The sequence below is a fragment of the Chiloscyllium plagiosum genome, unplaced genomic scaffold (assembly GCF_037043375.1).
Source record: "Chiloscyllium plagiosum isolate Xiang-an unplaced genomic scaffold, Cpla_swu_hap1 HiC_scaffold_1, whole genome shotgun sequence".
Classification (NCBI taxonomy): Eukaryota; Metazoa; Chordata; class Chondrichthyes; order Orectolobiformes; family Hemiscylliidae; genus Chiloscyllium; species Chiloscyllium plagiosum.
In genome coordinates, this window is record NW_028270139.1 from 72,858,526 (window position 1) to 72,883,514 (window position 24,989).

The 24,989-nt window shown below is 40.6% G+C and overlaps 1 protein-coding gene across 1 annotated transcript in view; it reads right to left on the reverse strand.

The window, feature by feature from the left end:
* nfxl1 (nuclear transcription factor, X-box binding-like 1) overlaps window positions 1-24,989 on the reverse strand; it is a 173,184-nt gene that overhangs the window by 146,943 nt on the left and 1,252 nt on the right. The window contains exons 2-3 of the mRNA XM_043691569.2: window positions 14,708-14,875; window positions 530-642 (exon numbers count right to left, since the gene is read on the reverse strand). Coding sequence (XP_043547504.2) covers window positions 530-642; window positions 14,708-14,875 — 281 coding nt within the window. The remainder of the gene's footprint in view (window positions 1-529; window positions 643-14,707; window positions 14,876-24,989) is intronic.

Sequence of the window (24,989 nt, forward strand, 5' to 3'; positions counted from 1 at the left end):
CCACTCATGTTAGCTGCTTAATCCCTTGAACTCAAGTTACAAAGGTAGTCATCTAATGTGGGGTGTAAAGTGGAGGCTGTCTACAAACAAGAATATTGTACATCATGGCAGAAAAGTGGGTCATCCCACATACTGAGCATATGCAAAATATGAACATGCGAGCCAATAAAAAAAGTTCTCTCATACACTCTGTATCATAATTCCATATATTTTAAAAGGTATGATACTATCACCTCTTATTTCTAAATTAAGCTCTATCAAAAGGTTCATGTCTTACAGTATAACATTTAATGATGATCATTTAACATGTGATATAGTTATTAGAAATTGAAAAATAACTAACAATATACAAATAATCAGAACTGTTAAATACAGAATTATAATTCAGCTAGTGCAATACTTGATCAATTTGTTAAAAGGAAAAAGCAAAGCCCACATTAACCCTGAGCTAACACTATCAGATTCACCACAAGGTGGCATATACACCAAGTCTAAAATACTATTTTGCCAAAATGTCTTCAATACTTACAGCCTGATTCCTCTTCACTGAGGCTATGCAGATGAGACATGTTTGAGCTCCTGACTGAAATGCATCATTCAGATATTGTTTTGTACGTTCCAATTCTCTAGAAGAATCTTCACCTAATATAAATATTAATCCATATCAAATATTTTATAAATTTTGGATTTTTAATGCATGTCTACTTCCTAACAGTGAATGACATCCCACTTGCTTGCATATGTAAATGTAAATTTTTCTCCAACTTTAAGTTGTCATTTCTAATTTTAAGATGCAGCAAACAAACTATAACAATAATCTTCCATACCAATATCAACAATTATAAATGTAAATGTAAGTCAAAAGATTCAAACAGAGACAAATCTGAGACTGGAGCAAAGATCAGCAACATTCCATGATAATGAATGGACTGTCACTCTTTGCTGAAGTCAATGTGAAACTTAATTTTACACTATTCAAGCTTTAAAATTATGCTTTTTATTGCAGATGTACATATGTAAATCGGTCACTCACGTGGATATTGTAAATTTAGACTCTTCTGCAACTTGCTTACAGAATTTTCGACTTGCTTCAATTCTTGCTCCAATAACATAGACTCTCCTGCTCTTTGGATGCTCCCTGACCTGCTGTGTTTTTCCAGCGCCACACTTTTTGACTCCAATTTTTGTTACAGATAAGAGGCCCACTCAAACTTTCACACAGCAACTTGCAAAAATTCTATAGTTTCTCAAGTCAGCATCTTCTACATAATTTTTTCCCAATATTAAAACTTGGCAGAGGTAAATGTATATGCTGTCCTCTGACAAGTTCATATCCTTAGGACCACAACATGTGACCACATTGGCACACTCAAGGAAAAGTCCTAGAGGCATGTGTTGGACCTTATAAAGATGGTGAATGTAAATTAAAAGGATTCATCTTCACTGCCTACACGCATATACAGGTTGTCCAAGATATGGAAAGTGATGTCCCTCGATGCCCTATTTTGTCTTTGACTGGGTCTATGTGACATGAATTGGCTAATGGTTTGGCAAGCTACTACAACCATTTTTAAATCAGTTTTCCCCTTTTACTGTGAAGGATCTTCATTTTTTGTGAAAACCATACAAGACCTACATATCAGTAGCAATACCATGTCCATGTGCTCTTTCAACATTGCCAGCTTATTCCCTAACATTCCACTCAAGGAAGCCACTGGAGTTTGCACTAGGTCACTGCATCATGGCAACACACATGTACCACTGGTGCCTGAACTGTTTTTCTTTGAATTCATCAATGTACCCACACATGCAATTGAGTTACGTTTCAACAACGCATATACCCAAACAGCCAGAATTGCCTTTCGGCCTAGCTCTAGCGAATATATTCACTAATTTCCATGAGCAGAATGTATTTAAGAATGACCACTAATCTCTCACTCCTGGTGTACTTGGGACAACTAGATAAAATTTACAACATTCAAATAGGTAGATGAAAAGAATTTTCTCACAAACCTTAGGCTCCATCCTGCACACAAATTCATCTTTGAAATGGAGCAGTCAAACCAGTTCCCTTTCTTTAATGTGCTAATTGATAAATCACAACAATAGGGATTACTGCAGTTCCAAACATCAGTTCAATTTGCAACTTCATGAATAAGGCCCTAGCCGTCTACTTAATGACTAGGCTTGATCCCAAAATACAGCACATCTCTGCCACTGGATCAAATCATCACTTATTGAACATTGCATAGATCATACCATGGCTCTGATAGTTATCCATTCCACCCATCATTACCCTAGAGGGAAAGCTACCTCAAAAACTTTAACGGATGATGCTAGTCATTTCACACTGCTATTTTGCGATAAACACACTAGTGGTTGCTGGATGCTGCTGTCAAGCTAAAACAAAGTTCTTCCCATCACACAAATGAGATAGATATCGGAACTTCAATACTGTTCTGTCACCTGATACATAGGCTATACGGCCTAACAACTGGGGAATTGCATCAAAAATAAACAAGGCCCTTTGATTGTTCACAAGGGGAAGCATGCTGACCATGCTCAACCAGCTCTTGCTTGTAAAACTCAGGGCATTGCATATAATAAATGCAATTTCTCTGCTGGATAGCATTTACTATATTATCCAGAATGCACGAAGATTTACACTGGAAACCAATTTAAGATTATCTCACAGTGTTTCATTTGTTAGAAGCCAAATTTTATCATAAACAGGCCCACACACCACTTTGTCCTGAGGAAAGGGCTATGAGGATAGCTAATCCATACTCCATCATCATGGCAATATCCTGACCAGAGTCAATTTTTCCAGTTTGAATTTAAATTTTTAACTAGGACATTTAAACAGTTCCTACCCACTTCCACTGCAACTTTTGTTCCACCAATCAGTACCCTCTTTTCATGCCATACAAGTTGTTTTTAATTTCTAAAGTTGATTTTCTTGCATCTCAGTATTAATGAGTGCAAGATAAAAAGCTTCAACTTCATGCCATTTTACATTCCATACTTTCATACAATTTTCTTTTAAAAGGATGCCATGCGAGATAGGAGAAAGAGTAGGCCCTTCAGATCCCTGTGCTTCCTCCACTATTCCAGATTATGGGTGATTATCTACTTTATATTCCCATGCTATCCCCATATACAGGGGAACCTCGATTATCTGAACGAGATGGACGGGCACTGTTTCGTTCGGATAATTGATTATTCGGTTAATCAATTCAATACCTTTCCTCTGGGGTTCAAAGTTTTCAATTAAATCTGCTCCCCGTTCAGGAGACGAGCAGCAGCACGGCGTGCATGCACATACGAGCCCTCGCACCGCTCCCCCACACCCCTGCCGAACAGCCCCCAACACTGCCCCCCATTTGGCCCCTCTCCAGAGCAGCCGGACTGGACACCAACAAGACTGGTGCAGCTACTGCCTTTTTATTTGGGGGGGGGGGGGGGGGAATCAGAATCTCCAAATAGCACGCACACGGACACACACACTACTTTTTACTGTAACATTTTGACAGGTTCCACCTTTGCCCTGTACAGGACAATGTTAGAGAGATTATCTGGGGAGGGGGTAGGGTATACGCCTATAGAACTCCAGGGAAAGTGTGGGAAAAGAGGGAAGGGAGAGTTTTGATGTATGTCTCTGTCGGGACCTCAAGATTTCCTTTGGATAATCAGATTTTAAGATATATGGTATTCAGATAATCGAGGCTCCTCTGTACCTTAATGTTATTAGTAACTACAATCTTATCAATTCGTGGCCTGAAGTTAATTCATGACTGAACTTTTCCAGCCCCTGGGGTAGAGAATTCCAAGATACACCACCTTCAGTGAAGACTTCCTCCCAAATGGCTTGCCTTTGGGACTGAGACTGTGCCCTGGGATTCTAAATCTTAGAAGAAACAAGTCTTTCTGCATCTATTCACCCAATCCCTTTAAGGATTTTGTAAGTTTCTATGAAATCACCCTTCATTCTTCTAAAAGCCAATGAATACAGGCAAGGTCCTGTCAATATCTCGGCATAGCATAGTCCCCCATTCCATGAATTAGTCTAACAAACTTCCCCTTCACTCCCTCAATGGCAAGTATATCCATCCTCAAACAAAAGGATCTAACTGTACAGATCTCTAAATGCAATCTCACTAGCACTCTATACAATTGCAGCAAGACCTTTTTGTTATTTTGCTCAAACCCTCTTACCAAACAAATTAACATATTGCTTGCAGAATAATGAAAAAAAAAACTCTTCACCCTCATTCTTTCTACCAAAATGGATAAACACACATTTATTTATATTATATTTTACCTGCTATGCTCTTGCCCACAGATTCTAACTTCACTTGAAACTTTTGCATCCTCCTCAAAACTCACATTCACACCAAACTTTGCATTGTAACGCCAGGGACCCAGGTTCAATTCCTGCCTCAGGCGACAGTGTGTGGAGTTTACATATTCTCCCAGTGTCTGTGTGGGTTTCCTCCAGGTGCTCCGGTTTCCTCCCACAATCCGAAGAAGTGCAGGTTAGGTGAACTGGCCATGCTAAATTGAACTAGCATAGGTTATTAGTCAGGCATAAATGTATGGTAGTGGAATGGGTTTGGGTGGGTTAGTCTTCAGAGGGTTGGTAAGGACCTGTTGGGCTGAACGGCCTATTTCCACACTGTAGGAATTCTAACTAAATTCTCACTATAATCTGCCATTAACTGCCATATCCAAATCATTGATATAGACCACGAACAACTGGGGTCAGAGCACTGTTTCACTAATCGCAGTTGGTCAACCTGAGAACAACCCATTTATTCTCACAATCAGGTTTCTGCCCCTTAGCCAATCCTCAATCCATGCTAGTCTATTAAGACCAAGCCCATTTGTTTTTATTTTATTCAGTTGATCAAAGAAATTCCAAAAATCAAAATACACCATATCCACTGGTTCTCCCTTATCAAGTTCGCTAGAAACATCCTCAAAAAACTGTTTGTCAAAGTTGGATTTCTCTTCATGAATCCAAATTGACTTTGCCCAAACAGCCCTTTTTTTTTTATAAATATAAATACCCACTGACCATCTTTTCTAATAGATTCCAGTATTTTCTCCACCAATGATTTAATAGGTTTGTAGTTGCACCGTTTACTCAGTCCCTCCTTTCTTAAATAGTGGGATACATACAACCTTTGAATGGATCAACAGTTTTGCAGAATGAAGAGAATTTTGAATGATCACCACTGGATTCATAGAACATGGAACAATACAGCACAGAACAGGCCCTTCGGCCCACGATGTTGTGCCGAACATTTGTCCTAGCTTAAGCACCCATCCATGTACCTATCCAATTGCCGCTTAAAGGTCACCAAAGATTCTGACTCTACCCAGAGAGTGGTGGGGGCATGGAATGCGCTGCCTGTGGGAGTGGTAAAGAACCTACCCCTGACATCCCCCCCTATACCTTCCATCCTTCACCTTAAACTTATGTCCCCTTGGAACACTCTGTTGTACCCGGGGAAAAAGTTTCTGACTGTCTACTCTATCTATTCCTCTGATCATCTTATAAACCTCTATCAAGTCACCCCTCATCCTTCGCCGTTCCAATGAGAAAAGGCCTAGCACTCTCAACCTATCCTCGTACGACCTGTTCTCCATTCCAGGCAACATCCTGGTAAATCTCCTCTGCACCCTCTCCAAAGCTTCCACATCTTTCCTAAAGTGAGGTGACCAGAACTGCACACAGTACTCCAAATGTGGCCTAACCAAAGTCCTGTACAGTTGCAACATCACTTCACGACTCTTAAATTCAATCCCTCTGCTAATGAACGCTAATACACCATAGGCCTTCTTACAAGCTCTATCCACCTGAGTGGCAACTTTCAAAGACCTATGAACATAGACCCCAAGATCCCTCTGTTCCTCCACCTCACTAAGAACCCTACCGTTAACCCTGTATTCCGCATTCTTATTTGTCTTTCCAAAATGGACAACCTCACACTTGGCAGGGTTGAACTCCATCTGCCACTCCTCAGCCCAGCTCTGCATCATATCCAAGTCCCTTTGCAGCCGACAAGAGCCCTCCTCACTATCCACAACTCCACCAATCTTTGTATCATCTGCAAATTTACTGACCCACCCTTCGACTCCCTCATCTAAATCATTAATAAAAATTACGAACAGCAGAGGACCCAGAACTGATCCCTTGCGGAACTCCACTTGTAACTGGGCTCCAGGCTGAATATTTACCATCTACCACCACTCTCTGACTTCGACCGGTTAGCCAGTTTTCTATCCAATTGGCCAAATTTCCCATTATCCCATGCCTCCTGACTTTCCGCATAAGCCTACCATGGGGAACCTTATCAAATGCCTTACTAAAATCTATGTATACTACATCCACTGCTCTACCCTCATCCACATGCTTGGTCACCTCCTCAAAGAATTCAATAAGACTTGTAAGGCAAGACCTACCCTTCACAAATTCGTGCTGGCTGTCCCTAATCAAGCAGTGCCTTTCCAGATACTCAAATCCTATCCCTCAGTACCCTTTCCATTACTTTACCTACCACCGAAGAAAGACTAACTGGCCTGTAATTCCCGGGGTTATCCGTATTCCCTTTTTTGAACAGGGGCACAACATTCGCCACTCTCCAGTCCCCTGGTACCACCCCCGTTGACAGTGAAGACGAAAAGATCATTGCCAACGGTACTGCAATTTCCTCTCTTGCTTCCCACATAATCCTAGGATATATCCAGTCAGGCCCGGGGGACTTGTCTATCCTCAAGTTGTTCAAAATGTCCAACACATCTTCTCTAGCTTACAAGTCCGTTTCACACTCTCCTCTTCAATAATACGGTTCTTCTCATTCGTAAATACTGAAGAAAAGTACTCATTCAAGACCTCTCCTATCTCTTCCGACTCAATACACAGTCTCCCACTACTGTCCTTGATTGGACCTACCCTCGTTCTCGTCATTCTCATGTTTCTCACATACGCATAAAATGCCTTTGGGTTATCCTTGATCCTATCCGCCAGAGATTTTTCATGCCCTCTCTTGGCTCTCCTAATCCCTTTCTTCAGGTCCCTTCTGGCTATCCTGTATCCCTTCACTGCTCTGTCTGAACCCTGTTTCCTCAACCTTATGTAAGCCTCCTTCTTCCTCTTTACAAGACATTCAACCTCCCTCGTCAACCAAGGTTCCCTCACACAACCATTTCTTTCCTGCCTGACCGGTACATACATATCAAGGACACGTCGTATCTGTTCCTTGAAAAAGTTCCACATTTCCACGACATCCTTCCCCGACAGCCTATGCTCCCAACTTATGCTCCTCAGATCCTGTCTTACAGCATCGTAATTCCCCTTCCCCCAATTGTAAAACCTACCCTGTTGCACACACCTATCTCTCTCCATAACCAAGGTGAAAGTCACAGAATTGTGGTCACCATCACCAAAATGCTCACCCACTAACAAGCCCATCACTTGTCCCGGTTCATTACCGAGTACCAAATCCAAAATGGCCTCCCCTCTGGTCGGACAATCTACATACTGTGTTAGAAAAGCTTCCTTGACACACTGCACAAACACCGCCCCATCCAATCTACTTGATCTAAAAAGCTTCCAATCAATATTTGGGAAGTTGAAATCGCCCATGACTACTACCCTTTGGCTTCTGCACCTTTCCAAAATCTGTTTCCCAATCTGTTTCTCCACATCTCTGCTGCTTTTGGGGGGCCTATAGTAAACACCCAAAAAGGTGACTGCACCTTTTCTATTTCATCAATTCTGAAGCCATCTCTTTCAACATTCCAAGTTTAAGGCAATCAGGTACCTGGGAATTTTCAAATTACGGTCTTATTACATTGATTCCAATACGCTGTTTTACTATTAATTTCTTTCAATTCCTCACTCTCGTAACACACTTGAAAGTGAATTATTCAACTGAGATCTCCTGTGTCATCCTTTGTAAAGGCAGGCAGAAAGCATTTATTTAGCTTCCCTATCATTTCTTTCCTAGGATAAATTCTCCTGTCCTTGCTTCTAATGAACCCACATTTGTCTTTGCTAATCTTTTCTGTTTTTAACATATCTATATTTAAAAAACCTATGGATATCAGCACAAAAAGAGGTCAAGGGCTAGAAACCTCTTTTTCACTTCTGGTCCCCATCTTTCCCAGGTCCCAATCTTCCCTCAAATCACTAGGCCACTGGTCATGTGCCCCATTCTGAAATATTTGTAGGCACTTGTGATTAAAATCAGTGCACACTGTCCAAATCACTTCTGTCAGCAGATATGTATTTGCGAAAACGCTTACATCTGTGCACTGTTTCTCAATCCTTCCATCAATAGAAAAAAAAAGTTCTGAATGTAGATTTGCTCGCTGAGCTAGAGAAGGTTCGCTTTCAGACATTTCGTCACCATACTCGGTAACATCTTCAGTGAGCTTCCAAAGTATTGCTGATGATTCCTGCTTTCTATGTTTGGGTTTCTTTGGGTTGGTGATGTCATTTCCTGTGATGATGTCATTTCCCATTATTTTTCTCAGGGGGTGATAAATCAGGTCCAAGTCAATGTGTTTGTTGACAGAGTTCCAGTTAGAATGCCATGGTTTTAGGAATTCTCGTGCGTGTCTCTGTTTGGCTTGCCCGAGGATGATGTGTTGTCCCAGTTGAAGTGGTGCCCTTTCTCATTTGTATGCAAGGACACATACAGATGAGGAACGAAACATCCAGCCTAGAGCCAAACAAACAGACTCAAGAATTCCGAGACGCATGGCATTCCAGCTGGAACTATCAACAAACACATCGAGTTAGACCCCATCTATCACCCCCTGAGAAAAAGAACAGGAAATGACATCACCAACCCAAACATATAAACTGAGAGCAGGAATCATCAACAGTGTTTCGTTTGGAGGCTCACTGAAGATGTTACCTAGTATAGTGACGAAACATCTGAAAGTGAACCTTCCAGCTCAGCGAGCAAACCTACATCCAGAACCTCAAACTGAGCTACAAATCTTCTCAAAACTCACCAAGAAAAAAAGTTTCTCATATTTTATCAATTGCTTCTCGATATAGCCTATTTTTGACAATCATCAGGTCAGAATTCTTTCACTCTCCTCTGGTTATTCGGACACATTCAGTAATATCTGGATTACTTCCTGTGCCACGAGCTAATGAGGGTAGGAATAGGAAGATAGAGCAGATGAATGTGTAGCTGAGGAGCTGGTGCAAGGCAGAAGGGTTTACATTTTTGGATAATTGGCATCTTTTCTGGGAGAGCAGTGACCTGTACAAGAAGGACGGATTGTGCCTGAATTGGAAGGGGAGTAATATACTGACTGGGAGATTTGCTAGAGCTGCTTGGGAGGATTTAAACTAGCAGGGGGGGGGGGGGGGGGGGGGTGAGTGGGGTTTCAGGGAGATAGTGAACAAATAAATCAGTCCTAGACTGGTACAGTTGGGAAAAGGAGCAAGTCAAACAAACAGTCAGGACAGGCAAGAACAAAGCAGAGATTGAGGCAGGACTGTTAAATTAAACTGCATTTATTTCAATGCACAAGGCCTAACAGGGAAGGCAGATGAACTCAGGAATTGGTTTGGAACATGGGACTGGGATATCATAGCAATTACAGAGACGTAGCTCAAGAATGGACAGAACTGGCAGCTTAATGTTCCAGGATACAAATGCTGCCGGAAGGATAGAAAGGGGGGCAAGAAAGGAGGTGGAGTGGCATTTTTGATAAGGGATAGCATTACAGCTGTATTTAGGGAGAAAATTTCTGGGAATACATCCAGGGAAGTTATTTGGGTGGAACTGAGAAATGAGAAATGGATGATTACCTTATTGGGATTATACTATAGACACCCCCCACCCCGATAGTCAGAGGGAAAGTGAGAAACAAATTTGTAAGGAGATCTCAGTACTCTAAGAATAATAAGGTGGTTATGGTAGGGGAATTTAACTTTCCAAACATACACTGGGACTGCCATAAGAGTTAAGGGTTTAGATGGAGAAGAATTTGTTAAGTGTGAACAAGAACAATTTTCTGATTCAGTATGTGGATGTACCTACTAGAGAAGGTGCAAAACTTGACCTACTCTTGGGAAATAAGGCAGAGCAGGTGACTGAGGTGTCAGTGGGGGAGCACTTTGGGTCCAGTGACCATAATTCTATTAGTTTCAAAATAATGATGGAAAAGGAAAGACCAGATCGAAAAGTTGAAGTTCTAAATTGGAGAAAGGCTAATTTTGACAGTATTAGGCAAGAACCTTCAAAAGCTGATTGGGGGCAGATGTTCGCAAGTAAAGGGATGGCTGGAAAATGGGAAGCCTTCAGAAATGAGATAACTAGAATCCAGAGACAATATATTCCTGTTAGGGTTAAAGAAAAGGCTGGTAGCTGTAGGGAATGCTGGATGACTAAAGAAATTGAGGGTTTGATTAAGAGAAAGAAGGAAGCATACGTTAGATATAGACAAGATAGATCAAATGAATCCTCATAAAAGTATAAAGGCAGTAAGAGTATAGTTAAGAGGGATAATCAGGAGGGCAAAAAGAGGACATGAGATAGCTTTGGCAAATAAAGTTAAGGAGAATCCAAAGGGCTTTTACAAATACATTAAGGACAAAAGGGTAACTAGGGAGAGAATAGGGCCCCTCAAAGATCAGCAAGGCATCCTTTGTGTGGAACCACAGGAGATGAGGGAGATACTAAACGAGTATTTTGCATCAGTGTTTACTGTGGAAAAGGACATGGAAGATAGAGTGGAGGGAAATAGATGGTGACATCTTGAAAATATCCATTACAGAGGAGGAAGTGCTAGATGTCTTGAAACGCATAAAAGGGGATAAATCCTCAGGACCTGATCAGGTGTACCACAGAAGTCCGTGGAAAGCTAGGGAGTGATTGCTGCACCCCTTGCGGAGATATTTGTAACATCAATAGTCACAGATGAGGTGCTGGAAAACTGAAGGTTGACTAACATGGTGCTACCATTTAAGAAGGGTGGTCAGGACAAGCCAGGGAACTATAGACCAGTGAGCCGGATGTCAGTGGTGGGCAAATTGCTGGAGGGAATCCTGAGGGACAGGAAAGGCAAGGACTGATTAGGGATAGTCAACATGGCTTTGTGCATGGGAAATCAAGTCTCACAAACTTGATTGAGTTTTTTGAAGCAACAAAGAGGATTGACGAGGGCACAGCAGTGGACATGATCTATGTGGACTTCAGTGAAGCGTTCAACAAGGTTAACTACTCTATAATGAGGAACAAGATTAGATCACATGGAATACAGGGAGAATTAGCCATTAGGATACAGAACTGGCTCAAAAGGTAGAAAACAGAGGGTGGTGGTGGAGAGTTGCTTTTCAGACTGGAAGCCTGTGACCAGTGGTGTGCCACAAGGATTGGTGCTGGGTGCACTGCTTTTCACCATTTATATAAGTGATTTGGATGTGAACATAGGAGGGAAAGTAAGTAAGTTTGCAGATGACACCAAAATTGGAGGTGTAGTGGACAGCAAAAGAAGTTACCTCAGATTATAATGGGATCTTGATCAGATGGGCCAATGGGCTGAGGAGTGGCAGATGGTGTTTAATTTATATAAATGTGAGGTGCTGACTTTGGAAAGGCAAATTGGGACAGGACTTAATGGTAAGGTTCTGGGAAGTGTTGCTGAACAAAGAGACCTTGGAGTGCAGGTTCATAGTTCCTTGGAAGTAGAGTCAACGGTAGATAAGATACTGAAGGCGGCATTTGGTATGGTTTCCTTTATTCAGAGCATTGGGTATGGGAGTTGGGAGATCATGTTGCAGCTGTACAGGACACTGGTTAGGTCATTTTTGGAATACTGCAAGCAATTCTGATCCCCTCTAATAGGAAGGATGTTGTGAAACTTGATCAAGGTTCAGAAAAGATTGAGAAGGACGTTGCCAGGGTTGGAGGGTTTGAGCTACAGGAAGAGGTTGAATGGGCTGGAGCTGTTTTCCCTGGAGTGTCGGAGGCTGAGGGGTGATCTTATAGAGGTTTATAAAATCAAAAGAGGCATAGATATGGTAAAAAGACAAGGTCTTTTCCCTGGGGTGGGAGAGTCCAGAACTAGAGGGCAAAGAGTTTGGGTGAGAGGAAAGATATAGAAGAGACCCAAGGGACAACATTTTCATGCAGAGTAGTGAGTGTATGGAATGAGCTGCCAGAGGGACTGATGGAAGCTGGTACAATTGCAACATTTAAAAGGCATCTGGATGGGTATACCAATAGGAAGGGCTTACAGAGATATGAGCCAAGTACTGGCAAATGGGACTAGATTAATTTAGGATATCTGGCTGGCATGGACAAGTTGGACCAAATGGTCTGTTTCCATGCTCTACATCTCTTTCAAATACCTCATTTTTTTTCCTCCAATGACTTTGCATTGTTTTATTTTTAACATAATCCATGACCATTTGGAGACAAAGATATACATCATGGAAATAGACCCTTCAATCTAACTCGTGCACACCAACCAGACACCACAATCTGACCTCGTCCCATTTGCCAGTATTTAGCCCATATCCATCGGAACCCATCCTATTTATATTCCCATCCAGATGCCTTTTACATGTTGCAATTGTACCTGCCTCTTTCACTTCCTCTGATAGCTTATTCCATACGCGCACTACCCTCAATGCATAAAAGTTAACCTTCAGTCCTTTTTAAATGTTTCCCCTCTCACTTAAACCTATGTCCTCTAGTTTTGGACACCCCACCCTCACAAAGAGACCTAGGTTATTCACTATCAGTATTCCTCATTTACTTCCAAACATTTCAGTCATTCAACAACTCTTTGCTGTTTCATCACTCTACTGCATCAAATTTGCTACTTATTATAAATAGATAACAGGTCAGCTATGATGACTGGAAATTAGAGAGCCAGCTCCAATCCTTGGTACTCTGTTCAGGACACAATCTTGAAACCACTTCCATATGTGTGTATCAGCTACTGTCTCCTCTTGCAGCCAATTTCTTATTCATCTTCAAGTTTCATATAAATCTAAATTCCTGAATAAGATCCTGGACAACCTTCCAACATTTGAACAATACACCTGTTCAATGAAATCTATTCCTTTTGAAATTGCTTTCGGTGCCATTTACTTGATTATTTCCACATAGATAGTTCTCAGGTTTGTTTAATGACGTTTTTTTTATTTAAAAGGTCTGTAATGACCCACGCTTGTTTTGTTTTCTCTATTTAACTGTTCCTACACAATCCACCTGAAAACTATGGGATTGTCCTCTTATCAATCAATTGGCTTCGACTACGTCATAGAATTTTTCTCTAGTTTCATCATCACTACCCCCATTATAGGAGATTTAGGGTCAATTTCTAATAATTTCTTGATTTTGAGTCCATTAAGCACAGGACACAAAACAGGGTGATACCAAAACCATTGTTTAATATCAGATTTGCCTTTCAAAATTGCCAGGATGTATATTAATTTCAACATCATTAACAAGCCTTAACTCTACTTTGACAACCTCCATACGAAGACTGGAAGAATTTCATTATCACATTTGTACTTGTTTTTGTGTTTGCCTCTGTCGACCTACTATTTAATCTGATTCAAAAAGGCAAGTACAAGGTCAAAAAATTCAGATAGGTTTGAACTTACACATATTAATTGATTTGTCATCCCATTTGATGAGAAATTACACTGAAGTACAATCTATTCAATCAACTTAAGCAAGCAACAGAAATGTGATTTATCTTTATTTATAAAATCATTTTGCATAATTTATTAGTCGTGTTTCGGGGAAGGAATATTCAACTGGGAGAATTTTAGCAGGTGGCATTGCCAGCAAAACCACACAACTGAAATTAAATAAAAGGTCAGTGATATTCTAGTTACTAAAGTATCACATTGTGTAAATCTAAACTCACTACTAAATTTGATCATTATGCTTTCAGACCTCAAATTTAGAAATTTAATTGAGGTACACTTAATCCATTTGTTTCAAATGTCATTAATAGAAACTGTACTCAACCCAGAATGCAAGTACTTGAATTAGATTTTAGGATTCGTTACATTTCTAGTGAGCACAAAGCAGTTTCACAATTTCTGTTTTATGCTAAGTTATAAAAGTAGAAGTCCATTATTATCCAGATATTGGAATTCAAAAAGTGAAATCATGTTATAGCTGAATTGTCGGTAAGGATATTTGTTATTAAAAATGAAAATAAATGTACAAAAGTTGACTATTGTTAAATATAGATAAATTTTCCTGAAGCTTTTCATCTTGCACTCACCAAGCAACTTTGCAAAAATACCAATCTAAGGGGAAAACTAACATCAATAATGAGTGAAGGGAGTGTAATTGGTTTAAAACCTAAAGTATGCAGTTTACTGTTAATCATTAACTGGTGCAATTTCCAAAGCAATGCCCCTATAAATCAGAGTACACTTGCTAACCACTTCCTTCTCTCACAGCATAAACTTCAGCTTTCCATAACATTGGTTTTCTTTTGAATTAACCTGATAGATGCAAAACAAAAGGCTTACTTTTTGAAAGCACTTTCACAGTAAACATTTAACTCTTTAGGAAGCCACAAGAGCCCAATGCTTTATGTGAATTCATGATATACCGAACAATATACATAATGGGCTTCCAATGCCTTTCAATGCATTGCATTTACAAAACAATACTGAAGTTACAACAAATTATATTACCTATATGACTAGAATATGCTGTAAATGTTGTTGCAACAATTTTCCCTTGCTGACCCTCAAAATCCTCTTCTCCTTCTTCAGAAGAAGAAGTGTCCTCATTCGCAAACCTTTGGGCTGCAGCCTGATTGGCCTTACGAATTTCTTCAAATTTTTTCAATGACGACAGTTCTGTTGACAAGTTGCATAAATATAACAATCAGACAAATTAAGTATTAATGATAACAACTGTAAAACTTCTCAATATCAGATAATGCATTAAGTATAAAAATAGACAGGTGATTTCACAAAGATATTTTATAGCTATATGTAAGGCATTAGGACACAGATTATAAAATGTACAGATCTAAGAAAAAGCCATTTAAAGTCAAAAGTTTTGTTCTTTTAGATAGCTCTCCATCTACAATCATTACTGACTTTGGAACACAAGTTGACTTTTGAAGCTTCTAAAAAATCCTTCCCAAAAAAAAAGGGTCAACTTGAATATAGGGTATAAAATGTGATTGCTGGCATGGGGGTCAGTAGCGGCACTTTGAAATGTGAAAAAAACACCACTCGTAATTTGAAGGAAAATCAAAACACCAGAACGATAATTTGAAACACAACCACGACATCTTAAAAACCATCAAAATTATTGTCTTCAGCATCTGATGCATAGTTCATCAAATTCATACCCCAGTTTTTCTTTCGGCCATGGAAATATCACAATGATGCAATACTGGATCAGACATAACCCCTCTGGTTTCATACATGCCCCTCCACAACATATCATTTTCCATTCCATTCAGTGAACTGAATTTTTATCCTTTTCTAAATGATCTTAAAGAACTTGATTGTTACTCCTATCAGAATTCATCCATGCAGTTTGTAACATAACTGATCATTTTAAGCATTACTTTTGATGTTCTCCAGACTGGCATAGTCTTCTGCAGCAATACTGGGCATTTTACTCCATAAAGCAGCTACTGTAACTAGCAGTTAGTCTGAAATCTTTAGGTTCAAGATTTAATTTGGCCCATTTAAGTGCATAAATTAGCATATCATTTCTGGTATCAAAGTAAGTAACTTCTCAAATGATTTTCAAAGGACCTGACATGTGCTTCTCAAGATCAGGCCAATGCAAATTCCTGTTCTCATTGTCTTGGGCAAACAAGGATAACTGCAACCATCAATATGTTGTGGTTCTCCTCCATCACCCTATGAAACAAACAACATCCAGTTTTCACACAGACACAGTTAAACCCAGACATCCACAAGTTTCTGTCAGTGACTCCTTGTTCCTTACAGAATGTGAAGTCGCCAAAATTCTTAGGAATCATGCAGTTGATGAGCACTTCCAGATTTACTCTAACATCTCTAACATTATGGGCGGCACAGTGGCACAATGGTTAGCACTGTTGCCTCACAGCGCCAGAGGCCCGGGTTCAATTCCCGCCTCAGGCGACTGACTGTGTGGAGTTTGCACGTTCTCCCAGTGTCTGCGTGGGTTTCCTCCAGGTGCTCTGGTTTCCTCCCACAGTCCAAAGATGTGCAGGGTCAGGTGAATTGGTCTTACTAAATTGCCTGTAGTGTTAGGTAAGGGGTAAATGTAGGGGTATGGGTGGGTTCGCTTCGGCGGGTCGGTGTGGACTTGTTGGGCCGAAGGGCCTGTTTCCACACTGTAACGTAATCTGCAATCTCAATGCCAGCTTGCCAAGTAAAAAAGTTGCTACTGCAGTCATCTGAGATCTACACATGAGCGAACAGGAACAGGTTTAATTGAATGTAACTAGATGCAGAGGCTGGTAAAAGGATATCATACTTGGAGCCCTACAAACTCAGGTGCCCATTCCATGTGTTCTGAGGGAACTATGATATAGCTGCTTTCACAGGGGCTCTGGGGTTATGGTTGTAAAGGGAATTGCCTTTATATTTCTCCAGTCCACCCACCTATCTCTGCACAGGTCATGCAGGGATTGCTACTCAGCAGTGTCTTTTGATTAAGCAGACATTTGCAAAGCTTTTTACACTTAACATGATCAAATTCCAATTGGTGCCAAATTTAAGCTTTTGTAAAGTATTCCTCAAAAGTATTGTAGGGGCCTTTGTCATTTGGGATTTTGTTTTTTCACTCAAAGCAACCTGGAGTGTTTCCATGGCTTGCTTATAAGATTCAACTGCAAGCTCCAGCAGACCTTTGCAAAAATTAATAATTTTGGAACATTCAATATTGGCTTGATCCATTGGGGCTAAAAGTGTCTCCATTTCTTTTTGGCTAGCTTTTTGGCCAGTTGCTCCCATTGTTGAACTATCCTCTTAGTAAACGGTTTCTAAAATTTGATGTGTTTTCTCAGACTGTTCCAAGTTCAACTTACTGTTCTTTCCTCACTGTTGAACTTCTGTTTTGAATCTCCAATCTATTTCATAAGATTATTTTCTAACTCCAAATTTTGGATATCTCAGATTCCAATATCACTGTTCTGGCTTGCAGTAACCAGTAGATGCAATTTTCTTCCTTCCCAGTAGTAATCCAGCTATTCATGAAGTAACAGTCATTCATGACTGCATTTGTATTCATGCACCTCCTTGGCAGATGCTGTTCAGCAAATGGACAACTTTATTTAGCTTCTAAAAAGGATTGTTTCTCCTTGAAAGAAACAACTGGACTTTCAGGAGCAGTGTCTTGTATCCAAAAATATAAGATGATCTCACATTTCAAAATCAAGTAAATGTGTGCACATTTTCTTCTCTGTAACTATATTCTAAAACATCAATGTCTTCAATGCACTCTGATGACTCCTCGAAAGTGGAGTTGCAGGTAGATAGGATAGTGAAGGCGGCATTTGGTATGCTTTCCTTTATTGGTCAGAGTATTGAGTACTGGAGTTGGGGAGGTCATGTTGCGGATGTACAGGACATTGGTTAGGCCATTTTTGGAATATTGCGTGCAATTCTGGTCTCCTTCCTATCAGAAAGATGTTGCTGCCCTTTCCTTTCTGGATAGTAATGGTTGTGGGTTTGGAAGACTCTAAGAGTTTTGTGTAGATGGCTCACTGCTACCATTGTGCATCTGTAGCACAGGGAATGGATTTTTGTGTACGTATTGCCAATCAAGTGAGCCACTTTGTCCTGAATGGTGTCAAGCTTTTTGAGTGTTATTCAAGCAAGCAGCCATCCAAGCACATGGGGAATAATCCAGCACATTTCTGACTTGGTCTGTAGACAGTAGAAAAACTTTATGGAGTCAGAGATGAGTTACCCACTACATGGTTCCTCTCTGACCTGCTTATGTTGCTGTAGAATTTATGTGGCTAGTCCAGTTCAATTTCCGATCAATGCTAAGTTCCAAAATGTTGATAGTGGGAATTTCAGTGATGGTAATGTCAAGGAAAATCAAAGATGATGGTTATTTTCTCTCTTATTGGAGATTGTCATTCTCTGACACTTGTTTGGTGAGAAGGTTATCTTGGTAACTGTCAGCCCAAGCGTAGATATTGTCCTGTTACTGCCAAATTTAAACATGGACTGCTTAGGTATCTGCAAGGACATGAATGGTACATAACATTATAAAATAATCATAACATGTACATAACATGACAACTGTGCAATCATCAGCCAACATCCCACTTCTGATATTGGAAGGAAAATCATTCATGATAAAGCTGAAGATGGTTGGCTCTAAGACACTACCTTGAAAGAACTCCCACAGAGATCTTCTGGAGCTCAGATGACTGACCTCCAACAACCACCTTCCTTTGTGTGCTGGGTATGATTCTAAACAGTGAACACTTTTTTCCCCAATGCCCACGGAATCCAATATTTCTAGAGCACCTTGATGCCACACTCAGTCAAACGCAACCTTGATAAAGGCAGTTAATCTCACCTACTCTTTGCAGCTCAGTTCTTTTCTCAATGTTTGAATGACACTGTAATGGGGTCATAAGTTGACAGGCCCCAGAAGAATCCAAATCAACCTTCAGCGAGCAGGTTATTGCTAACTAAGTGCTGCATGATAATCCTGTTAATAACCCATTCCATCACTTCACTGATGATTAAGAATAGAGCGATGGTATGGCAATGGCTGGTTGAAGTTGCTCGACTTTTTGCATACAGCACACAGTCAATTTTTCATGTTGATGCCAGTGTTGTAGATAGACTGGAACAGATTGCGTAGTGGCGCATAAAATTCTGGAGTATAAGCTTAGCAAAGAATCATAATGTTTGCAAATTGTGTGCAAGGTGTTTGTAATCTTTATTCCATTGTAGCAAAATGTAGCACAATTCTGGCCTCTTACTCTAATCTTTGTACAATGAATTCCAAGGTTTAATGGAGGGCAGTCTGAGGATTCCTGGCCTTAAGGGTCAAAATATCTTTGTTATTAATCAGAACTAGTCAGTCATTCTTCCAAATGATTTAATCTATGCATACCAAATTTTGGCCTGCAAGTCTATACTGTTGAATTCTTGCTGTTGCTCATCACTCACCCGAGGAATAGCTCATTATGTCACACTATCTCCCCTACTGCCAGGACTCCCACAAACTGCTTCAATCAATGTTTGATCTTCTCGGCTCTGGCTGCATCCTTATTCAGTCTCCCTTTGCACTCCTGATCCCCACAAAACTGGCCAAGATGGTTTTGAGCCAGAGGAGTTTCTTCATTACTTAGGTCAGATCCCAAAAACTCATTTCAAAAGAAAAAATAGAGTGTAAAAACAGACACTTGCTAAAATTATACAAGGCACCACTTAAGCCATACCTAGAATACTATGAAGTGAGACATATTAAGAGAAGGATAAGGCAACTATCATTCAAGGAAAGTCAAGGACAGCATAAATGCAAAGGAAAAAGCATAAAATATGAAGATTAGTGGAAGCCAGAGGATTGGGAGGCCTTTCAAAACCAGCAGAGGATAATTAAGAAAGCAGTTGGGGAGGGGTGCCAAGATGATGAAATGTGAGAGTAAGCTAACTAGTAACAAAGAAAGATTGCAAGAGTTTTTTTTCAGATATCAAAAATGGTTAGAGAGAGGCAAGAGTGGACAGTGGAGCACTGGAAAACAGGGCTGGAGAAGTAATAATGGGTTTCAAAGGATGGCAGAGGAACTGAATATGTACTTTCCATTACATTTTCAAGGTGGAAGACACCAGCAACATACCAGAACTTCAAGACAGTCAGGAGGTAGGGGTCAGTGTTGCAGCCATCATTAAGGTGGTGGTGCTAGGAAAGCTGAGAGGTCTGAAGTAGATAAATGACCCAGACTATATGGACTACAGAGTTCTGAAGGAGATAGCTGAGGAGACTGTGTTGGCATGACGATATTTCAGGAATTACTGGAGTCAGGGGAGGGAGTCAGAGTACCGGAAAGCAGCTGATGTAACACTTCTGTTTACGAAGTAAGGGAGGCAGAAGACAGGACATCATAGACCAGTTAGCTTAACCTTGGTTGTTGGTAAGATTTTTAAGAGTCCATTATTAACAATGAGATTGCAGAGTGCTTGGAAATGCATGGTAAAACAGGGCAGAGTCAGCACGGCTTCATCGAGGGGAAGTCATGGACTCATACAGCACAGAAACAGCTGACCAGGTTTCCTAAACTGAACTCATCCCATATCCCTCTGGAACTTTCCTATGCTTGGTCTTATCTTTTAAATGTTGCAATTGTACTCCTCTCTACCGATTCCTCTGGCAGTTTGTTCCACCTACGCACCATCCTCCGTGCAAAAATGTTGCCCCTCTGGTCCCTTTTAAATCTTTCCCCTCTCACCTAAAATCTGCACCCTCTACTTTTGGGCTCCCCTTGGCAATTCACCACATCTATGCCTCTCATGATTTTATAAGCTTTTGTAAGGTTACCAATCAGCTTGCTACGCTCTGGGGAAAACAAAAGTCCTAACTTATTCAGCCTCTCCCTATAACTCAAACCCTGCAGAGTCGGTAACATCCTTGTAAGTCTCTTTTGCACCTTTCCAGTTAAATAACATCCTGCCTGTAGCAGGGCAACCAAAACTGTATACAGTACTCCAAATGTGGCCTCATTAATATCTAGGCCCAACTCCTAACACCTTCTTCACCACCCTATCTACATGTGATGCCACTTCCAGAGAACCATGTACCTGCACCCTGAGGTGTCTCTGTTCAACATGACCCAAGGCCCTATCATTAACTGTGCAAGTCATGCCTTACCAAATGTCACAAATTGCATTCTGCTTCTCCTCAGCCTACTGATCTCACTGTACTCTCAGATAACCCTTTTCACTGTCCACTGTACCACCAATTTTGCATTCGTCTGCAAACTTACTACCCATGCCGCCTTTATTCTAATCCAAATGGTTTAAATAAATAACAAATAGCAGTGAACCTAGCACATTGCTGGTTACAGGCCTCCAGTCCGAACAACAACCCTCCACTACCACTCTCTGTCTCCTACTGTCAAGCCAATTATATATCCAATTGGCTAGCTCTCCCTGGATCCCATGTGATCCAACTTTACTAAATAGTCTGCCATGCAGAACTTTGAAGGCTGTAATAAGGTGTAGACAACATCTACAGCTCTACTTTCATCTATCTTCTTGGTCAGGTCGTAACAAGCAAGTTAGAGAAGGAGAATCAAGAGACATGATCTATTTGGATTTCCAGAAGGTCTTGGACAAGGTGCTACACCAAAAGCTGCTAAATAAGATAAGAGCTCATCATATAAGCGGCAAAATACTGATCTGGATAAAGGATTGGCTGAATGGCAGAAGGCAGAAAATATGGATAAAAGGGTCTTTTTCAGGATGACAGCAGGGGTTAATGTTGGGATCACAACTATTTACATTATATGTTAACAGAAATGGACAAAGGAACTGAGGGCATTGTTGCTTTAAGTTTGCAGATGACACAAAGGGACAAATGGAGTTGAGGAAACAAGGACGCTGCAGAAGGACTTGGACATGCTAGGCAAGTAGGAAAAGAAGAGGCTAATGAAATACAATGTGGGAAAGTGAGAGGTTACACAATGTGGGGGGAATAATACAGGAGCAGACTATTTTGTAAACAGGAAAGGCTTTGGAAATCTGAAGCACAAAGGAATTTGGGAGTCATAGTTTAGGATTCTCAAGGTTAACATGCAGGTTCAGTTGGTGGTTAGGAAAGCAAACGTAATGTGGGCATTCATGTTAAGAGGGCTAGAAGAATAAGAGCAGTGATGTACTGCTGAAAACTGTTTAAGTCTCTGGCCAAAGCGCATTTGGATTATTGAGGGCAGTTTTGAGCTCCATATATAAGAAAAAACATGCTAGTCTTGGAGGAGTCCATAGGAGATTTAAAGGAAAGATCCCAGGGATGAAAGGCTTGTCATATGAGGAGCGGTTGAGGACTCTGGATCTGTGCTTGATGACGTTTAGAAGGATGAAGGAACAACCCTTTAGACCAGAGATAAAGAGGAATTTCCTCAAACAGAGATGGTAGCTCTGTGGAAACCAAGTAATTGGGTGTATGTAAAACAGAAATAGACAGGTTCTTGATTAGGAAGTGAGAGCTGCAGATGCTGGAGATCAGAGCTGAAAATGTGTTGCTGGAAAAGGGCAGCAGGTCAGGCAGCATCCAAGGAACAGGAGAATCGACGTTTTGGGCATAAGCCCTTCCTGAAGAAGGCAGGAGAATGGGGTTGATTAACATACCAGCCATGATTACATGGCAGAGCAAACTCAAAATGGTCTAAATAATCGAATTCTGCTCCTATACCTATAGTCTCATGGTCTAACAGTTTTGATCCCCTTATCTAAGGAATTATCTTATGGGGTGAGGTTAAGTGTGTTGGGCCTGTACTCAATGGAGTTTAGAAGAATGAAAGGCAACTTGAGTAAAATTTATAAAAAATTCTTAGGGGGCTTGACAGGGTAAATGCTGAAACTGTTTACCCTTGTGAGGATCTCAGATCAAATGGACAATCTCATAAAAAGAAGGTGCAATTTCAGACAGAAGAGGAGGAATTCCATCCTTCAGAACCTAGTCAACTTGCGAATGGAGAGTCGTCAAGGCTAGATCATTAAGTTTATTCAAGGCCAAGATGGCCATATTTTTAATCAGTAAACAGCAGGAAAATTGAGAAAATTATCAAATCAGCATGATCTCATGGAATGGCAGAACAGATTCAAAAGGCCAAACAACCTACTTATATTCCTATATCTATGGTTTTATGTTATCTTTCAATTATACAGACATTGATAACAGCACATCTCGAATACTATACATTGTTTTGATCTCCCCATTGAAGGAAAGATCTAAATGTACCGGAGATCGTTCAAAGGAGATTCACTTGATTGATACGTGGAATGAGCAGGATGTCTTCAGATAGGTTGGACAGACTGGGCTTGCTTTTCATTGCAGTTTAGAAGAGCAAGGGACAATTTGTTTGTCAAATTTACAATCCTGACTGGTCTTGATGAGGTGGACATCTAAAACTTGTTTTCTTTTGTGGGTTAAGTCCAGACAAGGGACCACTGGAGGACTTGAAACTCTACATTGTTGAAGAGGTCCCCTGGGTTAACTGTTGAGATGATCTGCCCACCCATGCAAAATAAAGGCTGGTTGGCATTTGAAATAAAAAGACGATGTTAAGGAGGAGTTTAAAATATTCCACAACATTTTTGCAACAACTTCAGCTGGAAGTGTCAAGTGAATGACTCATCTTTGTCACCTTCCTGAGGTCTCTGGCATAGTCTTCAAACTATTCAATTCACTATGTACGATATCAAGAAATAGGTGGGAGTGACTGGGTACTGAAAAGGCTGTGGGACCAGCAACATTCCAGTTATAGTACTGAACACTTGTGCTAACTTGCTGTGCTCCTAGCCAAGTGGTTCCACTGCAGTACAAGACTAGCATCTATCCAACAATGTTGAAAACTGCCTAGACATGACTTGTATGTAAAACATATTACTTTACCTGGAAGCCACCTTATAAGCCTACAATCATCAAAGTGATGGAAGGATCATCCACAATGTTATCAAACAATACTTCTACAACAGCAACAAGCTGTTGTACTAAAGCTCCTTCAACTGCAACTTCCAAACTACTCTAGCACATAGATACTTGATAACAACACCAGTTGCAAGTTCTGCTCCAAGTTACTCACCATCCTAATTTGGAATAATATCACTGATTCTTCTATCATCAGATCAAAATCTTGGAATTCCCTTTCCAACAGCATTGCGAATGAATACTCCAAGAACTAAAGCTGTTCAAGAAGAAAGCTAGCCATCACTTTCTCTACGGCATTTAGAATGGGGTAATAAATGCTGGCCTAGCCAGCTCCAATCACATCACAGACTTAGAAAGCAGGCTTGGAAACCAAATGTTGAACTTTTGCTTCAAAATCATATAAAGTTATAATTCCCTTTACTGTACAGCCACTTTTCTATTTATTGTCACTCAGTCAAGTGCATCTCCACTCACTTATGCCTTTTTTCAGAATAAGGATATAATATTTAAAGCGCTCTTGTACCTTTGGATCTTTTGCCAGTCATCTTATACCTGTTATGATTTGCTTATACATGTTTTAGTCACTACTGAAAGTTTCTCTATAACTTATTCTTTCCAAAACCTTGATTTTCAACACCTCTATCAAACCTGCTCTGCTATAAGAACAATCCTAGCTCTTCCTATTTATGAAAATGCAAAGCTCCTGTGCTTCAGCCATTCTTGTAAAAAGTAGAAAGTAATTTCCCCAGTACTATGGACTACAGAACCCTGAGCCATATCTGTCCCACTTCCCACACTTCTGCTCTCACCTCTTCTCTTTCCTCCCATAACACTAACAGGGCCCCTCATCCTCACTTTCCATCCACCAGTATCCACATCCAAAGACATACATTTCCCTACTTTGTCAGCATTTCACAGGGATCGCTCCCTCCAGAACAACCTAGTCCACTCTCTTCCATTCCTAATACTTCCTCACACCCCCGTGGCACCTTCCCATGCAATCATAAAAGATGCAACTCTTGTCCATTTACCACTTCCCTCCTCACTATTCAAGACTCTAAACACACCTTCAGGGTAAAGCAATAATTTACCTGGACTTCACGCAATCTAGTCTACTGTATTACCTGTTCTCAACGTGATCTCCTCTATATTGGGACAACAAAATGCAGACTGGATGACTGTTTTGCTGAACACTTGCATTCAGTCTGCAAAACTTACCTTAAACCACCAGTTGCCTGTCACTTCAGCATGTTTTGTTTGGCTGGCCAATATTTCCAGATGAAGAGCTTTTGCCAGAAACGTTAATTCTCCTGCTCCTTGGATGCTGCCTGACCTGCTGTG